Source organism: Lynx rufus, unplaced genomic scaffold (assembly GCF_022079265.1).
Source record: "Lynx rufus isolate CCGP_SWC_20201006 ecotype Redwood Valley unplaced genomic scaffold, mLynRuf1.p SCAF_20, whole genome shotgun sequence".
NCBI lineage: Eukaryota > Metazoa > Chordata > Mammalia > Carnivora > Felidae > Lynx > Lynx rufus.
The window spans coordinates 21368122-21390982 of record NW_025814835.1 but is presented as its reverse complement, the minus strand read 5'-3'; the positions used below and the strand labels follow the sequence as shown (position 1 = coordinate 21390982).

At 37.6% G+C, this 22861-nt stretch overlaps 1 protein-coding gene across 1 annotated transcript in view; it reads right to left on the bottom strand.

Moving 5' to 3' along the window:
• MBD2 (methyl-CpG binding domain protein 2) overlaps positions 1-22861 on the bottom strand; it is a 67114-nt gene that overhangs the window by 22700 nt on the left and 21553 nt on the right. The window contains exon 3 of the mRNA XM_047086393.1: positions 10890-11027. Within this exon, the coding sequence (XP_046942349.1) occupies positions 10890-11027 (138 nt within the window). The remainder of the gene's footprint in view (positions 1-10889; positions 11028-22861) is intronic.

Genomic DNA, 22861 nt, shown 5'->3' with positions numbered 1-22861 from the left:
GTAAGATCTGGGGCACCTGGGGAGCTCAGTCGGTTAAGCATCTGACTTCGGCTCAGGTCATGATCTCTCAATTCGTGAGTTCGAGTCCCATGCCGGGCTCTGTGCTGACAGCTCGGAGCCCGGAGACTGCTTAGGATTCTGCATCTCCCTCTCTCTCTGCCCCTCCCCTGCTGGTACCCTGTCTCTCAAAAATAGATACACGTTAAAAAAAAAAAAAAAAAAAAAGACTGGACAAGGTAAGTCTAAAACGTATGTAGAAATGCAATGAGCCAAAACTAACCAAGATAATCCTGAACCAAGACTAACAAAGCTGGAAATGCATACGACCAAGTATCAAGAATTCTTATGAAACTATAATAATGACGACAGTGAGGTACTGGAAAAGAAAAGACAGACCAATGAAAAAGAACTGAGTGTAGAAATTGACTCACATGTACACAGACCAAAAATAGAACTGGGAGTCCAAAAACTTTCATAAGACTTTTACACATTTGCATTTCAACAATGCAGAGCAATGAAAAATAATGGACTTTTCAGTCAATGATGCTGGGTCAAACCAGACTGCATCCAAGCAGAATAAAGTTATTTCTAACGTGCAGATTCTCAAAACCTTTACCTCCCACTATATTTTATGAGAAAGGTACCGGAGGATTAGTTACAGCAGAAGGTATATATTAAGACAGAGGAAGACAGAAATCCAGAAAATTCCAACGCAGAAGTGCAGCAAAGGAAATCCCCGGGGCTGCAGCTACATGGCAGGACCAGAGAACAAATTCAGCCCACGTGGGGTAGAGGGGACTCAGGAAAAACACAGCAAGGAATGCCATGGATTTCAGCATAAGAAAAATATGATTGATGGGCATGTGGCAGAAGTACTGATGCATTAGAGACGATGAACTATAAAGAAACCTAGCACACAATTCTTAAGATTAACAACAACAAATTATGAAAGCGTTCAGATGATGACTGGGCATTATCTGCCCTACCCATGAATATTTCCAGTCATAATAATGTAAACCCTGACTATTTGACCTATTTAACTAAAAACATGATACACTATGTTGGGAACACGAGAGCAGAGAGAGAGAACTAGGTACTCATCTACCACCATGAGCTACCCGCTTCAATTATTTCCATATTCCTGTCAGTGACAACATTCTCCCAGTTACCTAAATTCTGAGACTTTTTTTTAAATTTTTTATTTTACTTTTGAAAGACAGAGAGAGAGCACGCGTGCGCAAGTGAGGGAGGGGCAGAGAGAGAGAGAGACGGACAGACAGACAGACACACAGAATCTGAAGCAGGCTCCAGGCTCCGAGTCGTCAGCACAGAACCCGACGCGGGGCTCAAACCCACAAACAGTGAGATCACGACCTGAGCCCAAGTAGATGCCCAACCAACTGAGCCATCCAGGCGCCCCTCTGAGACTCTTCTCATAAGCACCGCTGAACAGTCAACAAATTTCATCCATTACTTTATGACCAGCATGAAGCAGATCTTATCATTTGTGCCCTAATTTCGTATAGCTTCTTGGTGTTTTCCTAGCCTTAAGTCATTCTTTATATTACATACAAGAGCCAAATTAAGACCTCTGTCTAGAATGTTCTCCTCCATACTTCTCTGCTTTTGAAGACCATATATTATGTGTTTTTTTTCACTGCACTTATCATACCATGGTACATTATGTACATATTTGTTTGTCTCTCTTCCTATTACAGTAGAAGGTAAGATCCATGAGATCAGGGGCTGTTATTTTGTTCACTGAAGTATCCCTACTACTTGGGTAAGGGCCTGGCACAGGTTGAAGGCTCAATTAAAGATTTTTTAATTTAAAAAAATTCACTAATTAATTCATTGAGTCAACAAATGCATATTAAACACTGACATAATGGAGATATTGTGGATAAAGTGATGAGTAACTAATACAGTTAGATCAGAAAAGGAGAAGGGAGAGATGCTAAGGAGGATCTCTAAACCCAGACTTGATCAGTTAGAGGTTTTCGGAACAGGTAAAGTGATATCTAAGTTCACACTTGAGGGAGGAGTAGAATATAGATAATTAAATGTAGGAAAGAAAGCAGGATGAAATATGACCAGGGGATGCAGGGGCAGGAGGCGGCCATGAAGTGGAGTGAATCAATAGCATGTTCAAAAATCTGCAAAAACTTTCATGTGATTCACATGTAGAACAAGAAAAGAAAGTGAAGCCAAAAAGATAAGCAAAAGCCAAATCATGAAGGACTTTGTAAGTCATGTTAGGTGTTTTGACTTTGTACATCATACTTAGGGGTTTTTTCCCTAAAACCTTATAGGAATCATTGAAAGCTTTTGGGAAGAGTAACACTGTCAGATCTTCGTGTCAGGTGGAGTTTCTGGATACAATATGAAGAATAAATTGAAGAGAATAAGAAGCAAAGAGATGAGACGAAATGACATTTACCTGGTACAGGGATGGAGCAAGTGAATATTCAGGAGACAGAGTCAATTGGACTTGTCGGCTAATCAGAGGTTTAGGGTAAACGATGGGAAGAGTCTAGGATGATACTCAGGTTCTGGCTTGGGCAGCTGAGTGGACAGTGGTACTTTCACTAAGATAAACAAAGCACATAGAAGAAAGGGCCGGAGGTGCCTGGGTGGCTCGGTCGGTTAAGCATCCGACTTCGGCTCAGGTCATGATCTTACAGTCCGTGAGTTCAAGCCCCGCGTCGGGCTCTGTGCTGACAGCTCGGAGCCTGAAGTCTCCTTCAGATTCTGTGTCTCCCTCTCTCTGACCCTCCCCCATTCAAGCTCTTTCTCTGTCTCAAAAATAAATAAAAATTAAAAAAAAAAAAAAAGAAAAGAAAGGGCCGGTTAAATAGGATGATGAAGGAGATTACACAAGATGAATCACAAGTGCTGGTAAGACTTGCAAGCAAATAATGTTAGTAGATGGAGAGATACAAACAACTGGAGCTCAGAATGAAGACGTAGAGACTTGGAAATCATTAACATACAGATGACAACAGAAGCCATGAGAATGAATGAAATCATCTGCACAGGCTTTACATACAAAGAAGAATGCACAGTTTTCCCTGGGAAGATGGGTAGAGAAAAAGGAACCTAAGAAGGGGAATAAGAAAAAAAAAAAAAAGGGAGGAAAACCAAGAGAGTAGAGCATTACAGAATAAAAGAGTATTTCAGAAGGCAGGGTAGTCACAGTGCCTAGCTAGAGCAGGTTAAGTACTGCAATCTAAGGGTGGAAATTTGTCCATCCAATTTAATGGCGATCATCAGCAGTCTTGATAAGAGACATCCACGGGGCAGTGGGAACAAAAGTCGTGTTTCAGAGATACCAAAACTAAGAGGTAAGGTAGATATTAAATACACACAATTCCAAGAAGTTGTACTGTAAAAGGAAAAAAGAAAACAAATTGCAAAAGGGACACAGAGTAAAATGAATACCTTTTTAAAATGGGGAAGATCGGTGTATATTTAAAAGCTTTTGGGAATTCCGATTCTGTGTCTCCCTCTCTCTCTGCCCCTCCCCCGTTCATGCTCTGTCTCTCTCTGTCCCAAAAATAAATAAATGTTGAAAAAAAAATTAAAAAAAAAAAAAAAATGAAGGGGCGCCTGGGTGGTGCAGTCGGTTAAGCGTCCGACTTCAGCCAGGTCACGATCTCGCGGTCCGTGAGTTCGAGCCCCGCGTCAGGCTCTGGGCTGATGGCTCAGAGACTGGAGCCTGTTTCCGATTCTGTGTCTCCCTCTCTCTCTGCCCCTCCCCCGTTCATGCTCTGTCTCTCTCTGTCCCAAAAATAAATAAATGTTGAAAAAAAAAAAAATTTAAAAAAAAAAAAAAAAAAGCTTTTGGGAAGAAGCCAGTTTTGCGAGAGAAGTTGCCAGTGAAACATACGTATGACATAATCCATCGAGTGAGATGTCTGAGAAGGTAGGGGGAATGTGTCTGGGGTGTACAGACGCTGGCATTAGCTTTAGGCCACAAGGAGATATGCTCACATTCAGTTCAGAGGGGTAAAAAAAAAAAAAAAAAGCTACTTGTTCAAAATCCTCTAAACATTTCTCATTTGCAAAGTTAAACACAAATGCTCTAGTTTGTTCAACTTCAGAAGTATTCAAATAAGTGAAAATTTAAAATGAAATACCATTTTTATACACTGAGCTACCAACAAGAGAAAGCACTGATAATACACAGTGACAATGAAGAAAAGCTAAAACTGGAATGCACATAACTTGTCCACAGACTTTTATTTATTTATTTATTTATTTTTAACATTTATTTATTTTTGACACAGAGAGAGACAGAGCATGAACGGGGGAGGGGCAGAGAGAGAGAGAGACACAGAACCAGAAGCAGGCTCCAGGCTCTGAGCCATCAGCCCAGAGCCCGACGTGGGTCTCGAACTCACGGAACATGAGATCGTGACCTGAGCTGAAGTCGGACGCTTAACTGACTGAGCCACCCAGGCGCCCCGTCCGCAGACTTTTAAATTGGTGCAACCTTTTGGCAATCAACTTGCCAATGTGAGTCAAAACTCACAGACATTCATACTAATTGTATTTCTGGGAATCTAGTCTGATGAAACAATGTAAGATATAGGAAGGATCTTATCTATATAAAGATACTCACTGGAGTACTACCTACAATAGTGAAAAATAAAAATAACAATATGAAAATGATTAAGTAAATCATATGCTAGCATAATACACAGTTGTTGGAATAATATAAATTAATTATAAAGTTATAGCACATAAACTATATAAAACATGGCTAAAATTGTATATAATGGTATGTATAAATATTAAGCATGTGTGTGTGTACATATGTACATATATATGCGCGTGTATATATATACATGCATATATATATACATATATATATATATATATATATATATGTATGTATATATATACCCATACACATCATCAAAAGATGCATTAAAAGATTGAAAAAATATAAAAAATGCTGGGGCGCCTGGGTGGCTCAGTCGGTTGAGTGTCAACTTCAGCTCAGGTCATGATCCTGTGGTTCATGGGTTTGAGCCCTGTGTCGGGCTGTGTGCAGATAGCTCAGAACCTGGAGCCAGCTTCGAATTCTGTGTCTCCCTCTCTCTGTCCCTCCCTCGCTCACACTCTGTTTCTTTCAAAAATAAACATTAAAAAAAATTAAAAAATATATATACATATAAAATACTAAAATACTGTAACTGAATTACAAAAAAGGAATGATGAGAATTTTTTTGTCTATCCCAAATATCTTTCTCTTATAAATATAGGAAATTATAACATTTTTAAAATTTGTAAAGATTGGCACTTAAGGAAACGCACTACAACATTTTCAGCTCCCACTACTTCCCATGAAAACCCTGATCTGCAAACAACTTGTCTTTTCATTCCCTGCCCATTCCCACTACAATAGCTTTGCTAACACTACTCTCCCTAGTTGGAATGTCCTCGCCCTCCCATCTGCTTTTCTAAATCCCACTCAATCTGCAACGTCCGGCATATGTCCTGTATCTCTTCTAAAGATTTCCCCAACCACCCTAGCCACAGTAAAATCACCTTCTGGAACACCTATAGCATATGTCTGTACTATTTATTTGATCCTTTGTCTACAGCACCTCTCCTCCTACACCACCCAGAATAATGCTTTTAAGTATTTCAGGACAACACGTCATCCACTTCCTCTGCCCAGGAAGCTAATTTTTTTGTCTAGAGAAAAGGAATATAACATCCTCCACGGAACTCTGTGCTTTAGCTTCTCTATTTCTCAATCATAAAAAAACTAAAACAAGTCTATACTAGAAATAACCTTTCAAGGTTACGAAAAAGTAAATGCTCTTAGAATGTCTAGAATGAAGAGTAATTTCCCAGGTTATGGTAACTAAACACTGAAATATTTTACAAACTTTTCATACACAATGTCTTTAAAGTGTATATGTTTTTAAAATTTAACTTCATCTTAAAAGTTTCTTCTAACATATTTTAAAATATCCATTCTTGGTTACTATCAAAGAGCCAAGAGATATTAAATGCTAGCAAGGATGTGGAGGAAAGAGAACACTTGTATACTGCTGGGAATGTAAACTGGCATAGCTACTATGGAAAACAGTATGGAGGTTTCTCAAAAAATTAAAAATACAACTCTCATTTGATCCAGCAATCCCACTTCTTAGTATATATCCAAAGGAAATGAAATTACTGTCTTGAAGAGATATCTGTATTCCCATGTTCACTGCAATATTATTCACAATAGCCAAGACATGGAAACAATCTAAGTGTCTATCAATGGGTGAATGGATAAAGAAATATTATCAGCCATAAAAAAGAAGGAAATCCTGCCATTTCTGACAACATGGATGAATCTCAAGGGCATTATACTAAGTGAAGTAAGCCAGGCAGAGAAAGACATATATGATCTTACTTATATGTAGAATCTAAAAAAGCTGAACTATTAGAAACAAAGAGTAGATTGGTGGTGGCCAGGTGGGGGTGGATGGGCAGGTGTTGGTCAAAGGGTATGAACTTCCAGTTATAAGAGGAGTAAGTTCTGGGGACCTAATACACAGCATGGTGACTATAGTTAACAATACTGTATTGTATTCTTGAAAGTTGCTAAGAAAGATCTTAAATGTTCTCACCACCACCACCACCACCACCACCACCACCACCACAACAAAAATGGCAATTATGTGAAGTGATGGATGTGTTAACTAACCTTATTGTGGTTATCATTTTGCAATGTATATGTGTATCAAATCATCACGTAGACCTTAAGCTTAGACAATGTTGTGTGTCAATTATATCTCAATAAAGCTGGGAAAAAAGCATTCTAAAAAAAAAAAAAAGGCTGACTTCTAGAAGGGAGTAAAAGAAAATTTCATATCTTTTGAAAGAAGAATTAGCAAATAAAAGGAAAAAATCTAGGATCAAATAGAACATTTAAATCCACTTTTTTGCTAATTCTTAAATATTTATTTTTTGGTTAAAAAAAAAGTGAAGAGGGGCGCCTGGGTGGCACAGTCGGTTAAGTGTCCGACTTCAGCCAGGTCACGATCTCGCGGTCCGTGAGTTCGAGCCCCGCGTCAGGCTCTGGGCTGATGGCTCGGAGCCTGGAGCCTGTTTCCGATTCTGTGTCTCCCTCTCTCTCTGCCCCTCCCCCGTTCATGCTCTGTCTCTCTCTGTCCCAAAAATAAATAAACGTTGAAAAAAAAAAAAAAAGTGAAGAAATGTAATTAATATTCAAAGACTATCAAAAACACCTCTAGCCTATGAGCATCCTATAATATAATAATTAAAAGGAAGAAGTAATGGCTCAAAAATGAAGTTTCTTTGAGTTGAGGATAAAAGAAAAGGTGAGAGACCAGAAAATATCAAAGATGACAGGATCAAAGAAATGAGAAGGAAACAGAAATGTGAGTTCTTCATATACTGAGGGGAGAAAGCTAGGAAAGACAGCCTTAACAGCAAAATCATAATTATGTCATATTAAAAAGATTTTTGGAGGTGTTTTATATATATGACCAAATAAGAACATTTCAATGATCTTACTATTTGGGATAATAGTCTTATACTTGGTCGAGTTTCCCCACCCCACTCCAGATTTCTGTTTAATCTAAGGGAAAGAAAAGCACTTATCAAATATGCTGATAGTATATATATATATATATATATATATATATATAAATGTCTACTTACCCTATCATAACTAGGTTTTAATTATAGGCAGATATTATTGCTGAATTCCATTTAATGCACTTTTGTTTACATACCCTAATTTGCAATTTTAAAGCTAAGGTATTTTCAAGGAATCAATACACTAGAAATTTATAATTCATATATTTTACAGAAATCAAATCAGACAGCCACACAAAGATGCAGGCATAGGATGTTTGCCACGTAAGACAGAATTATTCATTTCTGTGATTGCATCACATGTAAACTAATCACTTCAAATTATCCAACGAAGAACCTAGTTAAGATCCAAAAATCCAATCCCAGTCCTAGGTCTCTAAGTATTACAATACCACTAGATTGAATACTTTATTAAAAGACTGCGACACGGTTAAGAAACAAAAACATTTATATCTATCTCAAAAACAGAAACCACTCTGTCTAGTTTATTTACTGGATGATCAAAAGAAGTTCTCCAAATGGAATATGTGGCAATTCATACTGCCGATCTAGTTCAACCAGGCTGTGTGAAAGCACAGTGGAAGAATTATTTTTGCCTACATGTTTTATTTTTTTTGTCAACTACCTCCTCAACAATAGTTGATTAGCACATATCTGACATATATACACCAAAATATAACTTAAATCAACAGCTTTCCTTTACTAAAAAGCCTGAATCTAAAATGAAACAGTCAGAATGACAGATTATGATTTCTCAAACAATAATATAGAAGTTGTCTCTATTTTCCTATAGTTGCCCAATGCCCTGTCCTTTATTTTGAAATCCCATTAGTGAGACAGTAGTCAAATATTCCCTCAATTCTTATGTTGAAGATAAAGCTGGGGGAAAGACAACTAATGTCTTGGTATAATCAAAAACACCCAGCAAAAACCACCAGGTGATGTGAGGATAAAGTAAGAAACAGTTCAAACTTTTGAGGAAGTAACCTCCTAAATAATTTTAACACTTCTCGTCTATGCAAGCAAAAAGGAAGATAAAATCCTCAAAAGATCTGAGTTGAAAATGATATAAGAGGGGCGCCTGGGTGGCGCAGTCGGTTAAGCGTCCGACTTCAGCCAGGTCACGATCTCGCGGTCCGTGAGTTCGAGCCCCGCGTCGGGCTCTGGGCTGATGGCTCAGAGCCTGGAGCCTGTTTCCGATTCTGTGTCTCCCTCTCTCTCTGCCCCTCCCCCATTCATGCTCTGTCTCTCTCTGTCCCAAAAATAAATAAACGTTGAAAATGATATAAGATTTGGGGGTGGGGGCAGGGGAAGGAGGTGGGATTTAGCTTTTTTGGTATATTCTTTTCATTTGAGAACAATCTCAGAAACTTTAATAAAAGAGGAAAATGTAAAACTACTCAATGTATCAGTGAATAAGGAGCAACTAACCTGATTATTTCAGCTTTAAAAATCTCCGTTACCAGTGTCCCCTACAGCCAGGTAAACACCCAGTAAATACAATTACTACAGTTGTTAAAATCTGTGACTGAAGTTAGGTACAGAAAAGAATTACTGTTTAAATAATCGTAATTTGCTACTCAATTGGTCTTTAAAATATTTGGGTTTAGAGACTATATTGAGAATGACTTGGCAAAGAAAAGATGAGGATAAAATCCATCTACTACCTATTCTCAATAAGGTAACTCAAATTTCCAATATGAAACTATTATTAATAGTTATTCCACTTCCTTTATCTTTCGAGCTTTTTGAAGCAAACTGTCTTACCCACATACAAACTTTGAAAAATTTCAATTGATAAAAATCTTTACAAGGAAATGATTTAAAAATCACCAAAATGCCAAAGGACAAGATGTTCAAGACTTTAGACAGTATCTAAGAAAGAACATAATTGGGGAATGGCTTTATCAAGGTGGGCAAAGTTCAGAATGGCAGAATTCCTTCCCTGTTGTAATGAGTATACTAACACTACCAGCGGTGTGGTGACTCTCACTGGGTGCAGTAGTAAAACAGAAGGGAAAAGCCTGGCACAGAATGCTGAATGGCCCAAAGAAAACCTAAGTGGTGACAAGAGCCTAAAGGCACATGCAGGTACGCATCTTTTATATTGGATGTGATACACTTACATGGCCCCTGTTGAATCTCTTGGGGACCAACAGTAAAGCAAGTTTAGAACTTCAAATCTTGAGACATCTATAGCAAGATGCTGATCCAATGTGGCTCCAAATATCTTCTGTTTTCCTGGCTCACCTGAAGAGGAAAAAACACTACAGAGGATGTGGGAACTGAATTTCTTTAGGTAGTTTCTTCTAGAGCAACTGTCTGAAAGTTTTGGCCCAATCCTTTATGAAGTCTGGAGATGAGACACTTGAGGGACTAGTGAAAAACAAAATTCAAATGAAAAGGTGGAGTGAGGCCTCTAAACGGGGAATATGAGAGCAAAAGATAATCGTCGTAGGTAAATCAGCATTTCTAATCTGTAAGTGGGAGGAGGCAGAGAAAGGAGAGAAAAAATATGCACAGATGTTTCTCCCTCCACTCCCTCACCCCAATTGCTACTAAAAATTCCCGAAGTACCTAAACTTTTTGACCACAATTAGGGAATGAATAAGCAAGGTTACTTGGAAAGGTAAGCATTTTATCAAGTCTCCCTCCCCTGGCTATATGGCATTATTAAACAGCAGGGAGGCCTTTCAGATAATACTTTTTTCCTAAGAACAGATTCTGGTGCCATACAGTTTGAAGCCATAAAGAAAGAGAAATTTATTAAACTGAATTTCTGCAAAAATGGAAGTCACAGGACAATATACCATATTGACAAAGTTTATTTAATTGTTTTTCAAAAGGGGAGGGATGGCTGTCATATAATAAGAAATCAGAAAAGTAGTTTCTATAAAATTGAAAATATTTTTAAACTAAGCAACACAAACTGCATGCTTCAGCCTCCTAGGAAATATTATCCCTGGAAAGATAATCTAAACTAAGATTAGCAAAAGCAAATCTGATGTACATTACCACACAAAAACACAAAAATGTAGTCCATAATATTAATTTAGATTCATTTTTAATTAACTTTTTTCTTAAAACATTTAACCTAAATATTATTAGACTTATTCTCCAGCATTCATGTAACAGCCTAGGAACATAAAACAATTTTCTTTCCAAATATTTTCCATTTTAACCGGTTTACTTGAACTATGTCTGGTAAAAATACCAGAATTGTCTGACAAATAAGATTGGAGAACCAAGTAGATCCTTACCTGACGTGGCTGTTCGTTCATTCGTTGTGGGTCTGACTTCACTTTATTACTAGGATGATTTGTGACTTTGGTAACTGGTTGTTTGAAAATTGATGCGGTTTGTCTAATTGGCAATGTTGTATTCAAGTCTGGTTTACCCTGTGAATATAAGCATGTTTTTGTTAATAAATATTACATATAAATATAATTTGAATTCTTTATTAATTCATTATCCATTACTTTACGTTTTTATTCAAATTCTAGTTAATTAACAGTGTAATATTAGTTTCAGGTGTAAAATACAGCAATTCACTTCCATACAATAGCTGGTGCTCAATTCACAAGGGCACTCCTTGATCCCCATCACCTATTTAACCCATCCCCCTACTTTTAATCAATCAGTAAATAAAATCTAAGATGTGTTCTAGTGAAGTCAAAACGTGGCACAGAGCTCCTTTTAAGTTCATTTGCAAGGCTCTAACCATGGGGTATACAGGGGCAAGGAAGGTGGGGGGGGACAAAAAGAACAAAATGTGATTTAATCATTGTGGGTTCTGATTCTGGCAAAAAACATATATAAAAGGCCATCTGTATCTGAAGACAACATACCTGATATTTTTTATATAGAAATATCCTTGATAAATCTGCAGGATATTCAATGAACTTCTGTCTTTACAACTATCCCCAGATAAAAATTGTGTTATCAACTTCCAGACTCCAAAACACTGGTTCTCAAACTTCACCACACATGAGAACCACACAGAGGGTTCATTAAAACACAGATTCCTGGGCCTCACTCCTAGAGAGTCTGATTCAGTAGAGATCTGAGGCAGGCCCTGGGAATTTGCATTTCTATTAAGGTCTCAGGTGATGCTTACTGCTCCAGGAAGCACTTGCAGAATGACTACTCTAAAACAAAGATTTGCAAATTGGTTGCAGGAGGATGAAGTTTAACCCATAAATGTATTTCGTTCAGTTTTTAGTGTCTAATTAATGAGCCAACATCTGCAAATATGGAGATATCACATAAAACCCAGATTCTACTTCTCTTTAAAACTCAAAGATCTAGAAATACTAGACTTGATTTGGCCACAAGAGGCCATAATTAATTAGTATAGCTGCTCACAAGAGGTGTCAAGGTTCTCCTTTAGCAAAATTCTTCAACAACTCATATTTGCATTACCTGTCTGAGGCCTATAAGTGTTGAGGTTTGTGAACTCTGCTTAAGGAATGTTATCAAGGCCTAGAAAGGTAAGCATCAAAATAAAGTGACAATTATCACAATTACAGTAGGATTTGGACCCACTACTAAATATGTCTCCATCACCACCCTCTCCACCTTCGTTCCCTCCACCCCTTCTTCTCTGTATGTACTTGTCATTCCTTTATCTTATTCAATTTTCCCCCAATGTATGTGCTTACCTTTAGGAGATACAGTCTTCTTTTTTATTTAGTTTTTTTTTTTTTTTTAAGCAATCTCTACACCCAACTTGGGGCTCTAACCCACAACCCCAAGACGAAGAATCACCTGCTCTTCCAACTGAGCCAGCCAGGTGCCCCGAGACATACTCATCTTAAATAAGACTATTCCTTAGGTATTTAGCTTTCTTATCTTTGTAGATATATTTTCAAAAACTTTGATTTAAAAGTGAGCAAATTTGACTGACAGGCTGCAAAATTACCACTTAGGATGCCATCTTTAAAAGTGTGAGGCCTAGGAAGGTATATTTTTAAAAGCTCTCCTAGTAATTCTGTGATGCACAGAAGGTTTGGACACCTCTGATTTATGACATCTAGAGCATTCTGAGGCCATAAGTGAAGCCACCCAAACTATGAAATAGTCAATATTTTATCCTAAAGAAGCTCACGGAGAACTTTTCCTGTCACTAGTTATAACTAGTATAGATCACTAAACAATACCCTGTTTGGTTTTTCATGTTTTCATTCTTTAGTAAAGAACGATGTGTTCAGCTGGTATTAGAACAAGATGGCATCAATGGACACAGAAATACGTTGCAACTGTTTGTATGCACAAACAGTGGAGCCTCTTAAGATTCCCCTTGTTACAAAGGATGACTAGAGACGGCAGGGACTATTTCTAAATGAATCCTGAATCCACAAAGACTGGAAGGAAGCATGAAACATATAAAACTATTGGTTCTACAATGGGAAGGTTGTTGTTGTTTTTTTCATTAACATGTTTTTGGTGTAATAAGTAAAAATTAGAAGAAAAAGCTGGCTACAAATATTCAAAATACGCAATTCCCATTGACTGATGAGGTAGTGCATTCCTCACTGGGAGTAAGAGATTTTTCAAGAGTATGCTGTATTACTTCTCTCTTGATCTTACTTTGGTTTTTATTATGTTTTCTCCTTTTACCCGGCTTGAAAGCTCAGAAGACAGAATTTTTCACTAATGAATTTTGTATTCCAAAACAGTAGCATGTAATCTGAAAAACTGGACTAACTGGTTTTCCCAGAAACTGTCACAAAAACAGTAAATTTTACTACCACTCTCACCTGAAGAGTGCCAAAGAGTCACTGTTTATGCCCAGCTGTGTGTCTGAATCCTTCTAAATAACTACCAATCTGCCATAAACTTAAGAATTATAAAGCAAACACTGGTTTTGGTTTTTGTTTTGAGAGAGAGAGACAGACAAACAGAGAATCCAAGCAGGCTCCATGCTCAACGCGAGCACGACACGCGGCTCAATCACACGAACCTGGGATCAAGACATGAGTGGACATCAAGAGTCAGACACTTAACAGACTGAGCCACCCAGGTGCCCCAAGCAAACACTTTTTTTTAATGGGACAAGATTAAGGCTACTCTTATAATTGTAATCTTCCCTTTCAGCATACGAAAAAGTAAAGCAGAAGTTTCTTATATCACAAAATTAAACTTGCAAACACACATTCTAATTATTAGAAAAAGTTTCCAACCTTGATTAATCTCAGTATACAGGCTAACCCTCAAACCAAAATTTAATGTATTTTATAATAATGTGTATATTAGGGTGGAAATACTCAAACAACTCAAGTAATTTTTGAGACTATTCTTTCCTCTGAGGTGCTGGAAGGAATACAAAAACAAATCTTTTTAATTTTTAAAAAAATGTTTACTTCATCCCTTTCCAATAAGTATCTCTGAAAAGGATCTTTGTACATTCAGAAAGAACACACAATAAAAATTAATTTTTAAAAAATCAGCGACAGGGAGAAAACAAATTTCCTTTTGAAAAGATTAATAGTGATCAATACTAGAGCTGAGCATCAAAAGTGGATCTGAAATTTTTAGGATCCCGGGTGAAAAGAGAAACATTAAATTATATAGATATCAGGTCAGAGAGAAGGAAGTATACCAATTAATAAGGGAAACAAAGCTGTCCTAGTATTAAATCTAGAAAAAAAAATTAGAGACACTAACATCACAATAAAACTAAGCAAATTTCAAATGCTTTTTCTTTTTCAGTGGCCTTCCATAAAAGCCAAGAATATAAAATGTAAAGGAAACTTGGTGAAGGTGATTCTTAAAGGGACTAAGCACCCGTGTGATCTAATTACCATGTCGCCTTTTGGTTGGTCTAACTTGACTGAGGCTAGAAAAGAGGATAATTAAAGAGGTGGAGGAAGAGCATGTGTTTTATAAACGGGTGATTTTCAAACATTTTTGCATTCCTACCAGCTAAAAAATTTTTGAAAATATGTATCTCACCTACATTTCAAAGCTGACATCAAGACTATTTCAAACTGTAATGTAAGTGATTGCAAAGAATGCACTTACTACCATTTTAAGTACTGACACTTTAATAAACCTATCACTTTACAATGTATCTAACAATCTAAATATATTCACCATCAACCACTTATACATGAACAAACTTTTCAGTAAGTACACATTTTGTTTCACTCCTTTTTCTCTGAGCTAATAATTCCATTCCCAAAGTTATTTCCTCTTTTAAACTTGAAAACCTTTAGTTGATTATATATATGTCATGAGATTATTTTTTTTTACTTTTTGTGACCATAAAGTACTTAGTGATTAAAAAATGTCTTTTGCTTTACTACATCACTAGTATATAACTGCCCCTAAATAGTAAATTACATGTTAATGAGTAAGATAAAAGTTAGATGCATTAAAGAAGAGAATTTTTTATTTAAAAAAAAACCTCAGGGCACCTGGGTGGTTCAGTCGGTTGAGTGTCCAACTTCGGCTCAGGTCATGATCTTGCAGTTCATGGGTTCGAACCCTGCGTTGGGCTCTACGCTGACAGCTCAGAGCCTGGAGCCTGCTTCCGATTCTGTGTCTCCCTCTCTCTCTGTCCCTCCCCAGCTCATGCTCTGTCTCTCCGCCTCTCAAAAATAAATAAACGTTAAAAAAAAAAATTTTTTTTTTTTTAATAACTTCATGGGCTGGGACAGATGCTAGAATAGGCCCAAGATTTAGTACCAATTCCATTCCTATCCTTCATTTTTTGTAGATGTAACAGCAAGAAACCCTATTTGCATAAATGAGTAAACAGAATGAGTTTTCTTCTCAGTCAATTCTTTGAACTTCTTTTGAGTTATATGTCAAAATATCGCATAGTGAACCATCAAAAATTTTTAATAATCGAAGTCTACATAAAGTGCTCTGTAAATTTTAGACAAAGAACTTTACTGACAGAAAGTCTTGACTGTTACCAAGTAATTCATTTTCTCGGCATCGACACCAGTATTTCAAATTATTCCTTTACTGGAGATCAAACATTTTGCACCATGGTAATATGACAGGCTAGTAAAAAGTATGCTCTTCTGTAAAATGGGAGAAGGTGGACTACAAAAGGGCAACTGGGGAAAAAAAGAGTTTGTACCTCCATCCCGGGGCACGCTCAGGTCAACTACACGAAAGAGTATACTTCTAGAAGTTAAGAATATAGAAACACTCCTTTAAAACCATGCGTGTTGTGTGTACTATGGAAGCCTTTACACAGCATAGTTTTGAACAGCACGAACTTATATATTCTAAATACCACTTTTTCCAGCCTAGCTTTGAAATAAAACTGAATGACAGTTCAAAATTGTACATATTCTATGACAAGAACCAAAAGGACTCATTTCACCTTTAAAATCCTTGCAAATTTTGCACTTTTAAAAATTAGCCATGTTTTAATGTAAAAAAATGTTGCTCTACCTACCCAAAATGCTCAAATAAAACTGATACTTCCAAGTTTCATTCATCATTTTAATTCCATGGCTTTCCATATAGTACATGCCCCAAGAAATACTCATGCCCCAATTTGAGAACTTTGTTTTTCTGGGATCACTTTCCTCATCTGTAAATGAGGATGATAACAATAACCATTCATAAGATTCTTACAAAGATCACACAAGATAATGCATGTATAATGCTGCTTTCATCCAGTCATTGAACAAATACTGAGTGCCTACTACGTGCCAGGCACTGACTGTATGCTGGGTATACAGTTATCATCAAAACACAAAAATCCCTGCCTCAGAGCTTACGTTCTGGGAGAAGACAACAAAATAGCTGTAGGTTTTATGGCCACATTGGTATGTCAATTCTGAATAAATACCTGCTCTTTCTATTATTAGCATTAATGTGTTTTTGAGCATGCTACGGAAAATTAGGAACTTAAACCTATTAAGCTTTTTCAGGAGAAAAGCCATTCCCTGGTTCACAAAGAGGGGAGCCTGAGAGGTACATTTAGAGCAAACCAAGAATATCATCAAAAAAATAATTTCATTTTGTTCCAGAATATGTACAGTAGCCTATACTTCGTGCCTTTCCACAAAATCAAAAGCCAATAATGCAAACTGCTTTACAATCTTTGATTTCGTTTAACTGGTATATAATTCACACACCATAAAATTCACCATTTTTAAGTGTACAATTCAGTGGGTTTTTAAAAAATACATTCACAAAGTTCTGCAAACTTCATAGGCTTTTACAAAAAATAAAGAAAAAATGGGATCTACGATTTTGTACTGAAAATCCACTTAGTATAATTTGCTAAGAGCAAGATTCTTTTTTAAGGAGATCAATGAGATATTAAAAAGAGGAGACAGACTACATTTTGAGCTCATTAAAAAGGACTTATACTTGTAGTTAATTGAAGAGATGGAGGACTGAAATTCATCACTGAAAACAAGTTTTGAGGAGTTCTACTTGAAAAATAACTTCTTGCAGTTTTAGTTAATATGAGGTCATTAAAGAACTTACAACAAAAGACAGAAATGAGTTTCAACCAAATACTGAAGAGCAGCTCTACTCAAACTAGGCCACGTACTGTGTGGAATTCATTATCTCCTTTACATCTGGGTTGGCACTAACTGTATACACATCCTTGGGAGAATGGTGGAGATAGTCACACAAATCATTTGCTGTAGGGATTAATTCTCTTACCGACTTACAGTCTACAATGTCAGGGAACTCTTCAGGGCCTATAAAACTCAGTGAAATAGACCTCAATTGCCAACAAAAAAACCTGGGCATCCAAAATAAATCTTGCCAAAGCCACAGCATAGGCTACTATGACTCCAAATCTACCTTCATTATTAGCATGAAATCCAAGCCCAGCCCTCTCAAAAGGTTCTATCATATTTGGATAGATCTGAAGGCACTAACTTACAACATAAACCTAATATCATACTGAAGAGACTATTCTCATCAGTAAGTCTATTTGCTAACATGTAAAGTTCTTCTGTTCGCTTTTTGCTCCCTAGCAATCTTTATCCAATCAATATCTAAATACAGATGACCCTTGAATAATGTGGGAGTGAGGGGCACCTAACTGCCACACAGTCGAAAATACACACATATATATACATATATAACATATATATATATATATATATGTGTGTATATACACACACACACACACACACACACACACACACACACACACATATATAATTTTGACTTCCCCAAAACTTTACTACTTATGGCCTGTGACCAGAGGTCCTATGGATAACATAAACAGTTGATTAATACATGTTTTCTATGTTGTATGTATTACATACTGTATTCTTACAACAAAGTAAGCTAAAGAAAATGTTATTAAGAAAATCATAAGGAAAAGAAAATACATGTATAGTATTGCACTGTATTTATCAAAGAAAAGTCCGCATATAAGTGGACCTGTACAGTCCAACCTGTGTTTAAGGATCAATTGTATCTGCTCAAATTAGCCAAAAAAATGGATCAATGTTGTTAACTGATACCTTATCTTCATTTATTAGCTAAAGGTTATTTATTAGCAAAAGATAAATAGGTACCTATTATTAAGGACGTTCCTGCAATGAGAAAATTAGAAGTGCTTTGAACAAGAGAATACTAAACAGTTCTAGGACTAAAGAGGCCTTTGCTCTGATCCTTTCCTCCTTTATTCACTCATTAAACAAACACTGTCCACGTCACCATCATTCCTGCCTGAATGAGCACTGGCCCCTGACTCCCACTTCTGCACTTCTACATTTTCCACACAGCAGCCAAAGCAATCCTATTGCTCCCCATCTGGAGTCCGAAAATAGCATTCCATACCATTCCTTATGCCAGCTTGACAAGCCGTGATTAGGTTGTCTGCTGCCTTGACCTCACCTAGGATGCCTTCCCCTCTCTCACTAAACTCCAGCCACAGTGGCCTACTCTGCTCTCACAGGCTTAATGTATCCTGCCTTAGGGATTTTGCACTGGCTACTCCCTTTACATGGTATGCTTTTCCTTGTGGTTTTTGTATAGCTCACTCTTAATCATTCAGATCTCAGCTGCAAAATCCTCCTCTTGGAGAAAACTTCCCTGATTGCTCAGCCTGAACAGCCACCCAGTCAGTCTCAACCACTGTTAATTAATTCACAGTACAGCACTTGATATTTAAACTGTGTATTAGTTTGTCATACCACTAGAATTAAAGTTCCATGAGCACAGAAACTTCCTTTACCATATTTTTCAGAGTCTGCGATAATGCCTAAGCACGTAATGTGCTAAAAGTTTTCTGTGGAATAAATGGATGCATAAAATGTCTGTTACACGTAAAATCTTATGTTACGCAGACCTGAGCCTTCAATAGTCTCATTTTCTGCTTTAAACTCAAAGGTGCTAAACAGGTAGAAAATACTATCATTCATTGCTACCTACAACGTCCATCTCAAAATTATTATGCAAAGAATGAAGTCACCTGGGGCACCCAGGTGGCTCAGTTGATTAAGCTTCTGACTTCAGCTCAGGATATGATCCTGCGGTGAGTTCAGGCCCCGCACTGGGTTCCCTGCTGTCAGCACGGAGCCCAGTGTGGATCCTCTGTCCCCCTGTCTTTCTGCCCCGCCCCCACTTGTTCTCTTTCTCTCTCTCAAAAATAAACATTAAAAAAAATTTTTAAGAATAAAATTATCTATATTATCTGCCTTGAAATCATCAATGTAAGAGAAATGGCCCCTAGACTTACTCCATCTATTACTATTTAAATTATGCTTATAGGTGGGATAGACACTCAGGTGTCTTCCTGAGTCACAAAGTCAGCCCAGAGTCCAGACCATAATGTTTCAACTGTGTACTCTAACAGTTACCAAAATTAATACCACCACATATTACATTCCTCAGTAATAACCAGTCAAGTCTCTCAGATCATACACTATCACCCACCACTCGTCCCCGTAATATTCTGCACACCCACTCATCTACCCCACGGTTCAGTGGCTTTCAAACTTTTTTGACCCATCCCAGACCCAATCCTCATAGCATACACTCTTGAATGACGGGCCACTTTCCTATATCCTCAATATTTTCTCTAAACGTTCTCTCCAGTTCCTGCATTCACTGATTTGGCCATCCTTTGATGGCCTCAAGTCCTCTCACATGAAACTTCTCTTTCCCTCCCTCTCCTACCACCCTTCCTACGTCTCTCCCTCTCTACTGCATATCTAAGGGCCAAGAGGTGGCATAGGTTTTCTCCTTTCTCCCATTTTTCTCAAACAATTTCTCCACTTTTGATCCTTCAAAAACACTAGTTCCTTTGAAGTTCATATATCTGGCTATACTACCCTCTACCCCTGCTCCCTTTCTCCATCATTCACTAGACTTTAGCTTCCATTTCAGTCTTCTTCTCCATCCCAACTCTTGTCCTCATTCTGGGAGACCTCAAAAACCATGTGGATAACTACCCAATATCCTGAGTCCTTTGACCTATTATTCCTCTGCCCAACCTCACTCACCTAACATTATAGTCACAGGCTTGTCTACACTAGTAATTACACCATCTCCAGTATCTCAATCAAGCATCCAAGTCTCCCAATTCCTACTTCCTATCCTTGCAGCTCACTTTCTCAGAACTGCCCTCTGCATTGACTCCCATCCATTGACTCTCTTGGTTTCTCACTGCTCTTTAACCCCTTTCACATTCCTCCCTACACAGTACAGGTTTCATGGTAGTGGTGGTTGTTGTTGTTGTTCTTCTTCTTCTTCTTCTTCTTCATCATCATCCTGCGAATGTGCTTGTTTGATGTCTGTGATTTTTCCACTTTGCTACAGACCCTATTATTAAACTTTTCAAAGTCTTTAAGGTGGGAGTTTAACCAAATCATCTCTTTCACCTACCATCTAGTGATTCTCTTCTCTATCCAAAAAAAATTACCAAAATATTTGTCCATCTTAATTTTATCTCTCACTCACTTTTAACTCTGTCCAACCTGGCTTCTGTTGCCACTGAAAATCAAGGTTATTAATTTACCTTTATATTGCCAAATTCAAGGGAAATTTCTGTTTCCCTCCACTCAACCCATCATAGGCATCAATACAACTGACCACTCACTCTTCTTTTTGAAACATTCTCCTCTCCCATGTCTCTCCTACCGTACTAGCCATTCTTTCTCAATTCACTTTGCTGATTCCTTCTGCTGTAACCAAGTTTTAGTTATTGGATTTGCTCAGAGCTTGGTTCTGGATCTTTTTGTCTGGGCAATCTCTTTTAGTCCCATTACTTGGAATACTGCCTAAGTGCTAATGACTTTCCAGGTGAGACCTCACAATTTGGCATAGCAACTGCATATGTGACATCTCCATCCGGATGTTTAATAAGCACCTCAAACCTTGCATGTTCAAAATTTATTTTATTGACCCATACAAATTATTTCCTAAGGTGATCGCAGTGAATGGTAACCCAATCCACCCACTCATCTAAAAAAGAAGGTCTCACACTTGAGTCTTCTCTGTCATCTTCCATACCCAATCATTAGCAAATCCTGTAAATTCTACATTCAAAACAGATCTAAAAACTGTCTGCTTCTCTCCACCACCACGTGTCTAGGCCATCATCATTTATCAACAGACTACTAGAATAACTACTTGCTCTCTACTTCCACTTTTGTCCATTTCATTTCAAATTAACAGAAACTGGACTCAACAGTGGCCTACACTTAAGGGAGATGCCAGTAATCCCTTATAAGAACTTCAAGGCCTAGCAATGCTAATTTATCACCTATGATCTGCTCACTGCCCCTCTTCACTCCCAACTATATCCACTAGAAAGATACCAGAAGAAACTCCATGCCAACAAGTGCTTAATACACTGACGAAGAGGACACTAGCATCTTTGGGAAAGATTTTAGTTACTTTCTCTATAAGACCAGGAATAAAGAATTAGAGGTCTCTGTTTTCAGTGTGGATGGAGAGATTCTACAAAGAACCCAAGGGGCAGTTCTTACCATATAGTATGCTCTATCAGGAGCTGGTAATCAGAATGATCCTACCACAGGAGTCCTGAGGACATAAATAAGTCAGTCCACTACAGGACTACTTTCAATAACTGAAAAATCCCCAATTTCTTCAACAAAGTCCTAACTTGAGATAGAGCAAGTGAGTTGGTCCCTCATATCTTCTGCCAAGGTTTTGCTTCTTCTCTTGCTTCTAAACAGTGGTTATTAGCTTTGTCAGCTACATTTTCCTTTAGAATTTGATAAATAGACTCTCTCCTCACAAAAAATGCATAACAGAAAATGCTGCACTTAGTTCAAAGGTTCCTGGAGGGCCTCCTGAAGCATGGACTCTTAGACTGGACACCTGCCTCTCTACTGGTTCTCTCTTGGCCACTTTTATCCATTAAAAGAAAAATAACAATAATGATAGTGTTCCTTGGTCATGCGTTCTCTTCTGAATATTTTCCTCTCCTCTACCTCTCATTCAATCTCCATAAAAGTAGTCTAAGCATTTTTATGGTTAGAGGTGTAAAAATATATACTGTACATACATGTTTGTAAATGCACAGAAGTTCTGGAAGGACACATGACAAAACTAACAGCAGTTTCCTCTCAGGAAGAGGACTGCACATGAGAGGCTGTAGAGGGAGGGAGGCTTTTTTTATCGACTATCCTTTCCCCCTGTGTACAAATTACCCAATCAAATAATAAATCAAAACTGTAAAACCTTTAAAACAGCAGGATACATTTTGCTTCTAATTTCTCATTTCCCAGAAACTTTCTGGCATTCTAAGAAAGACTTCTGGTCCCTCATAACTGGTCACCAGATGCCTTCTAACTTGGAAATCCAATGGATACTACAAAGTAAATTTTCTTTCCTAGGCTTTTATAACACAATTTCTTGATTCTCCTACTACTTTTCTGGAAGTTCCTTCTTACTCTCCATGAAACTAATTTATTCATTTATTCACTACCAATGGTGTGACAAGGTAATTTTCTTCTATTTGCCCCTTTGTTAGGCTATCCTAGTAAGTTATGACAAACCACAATGACAGGAGTTCTCAAAGCATGACCTGGGAGTTCCTGTGGCTGCACCAGATCCTTTCAGAAGTCCAAGTAACAAAACTATTGCAACTTAGTCTTCCTCACCCCATCCCCAAACTTGATCTTCTTCCCCTATTCTTTATCGACCTCCACCCCAGTGACTCAAGCCAGAACTGTAGCATGCATCAATGGTTCTGTCTCTCTACAATCATCAGTACTTAAATGTACTTATATCTCTTGATTGACTCTAACACCTTTCC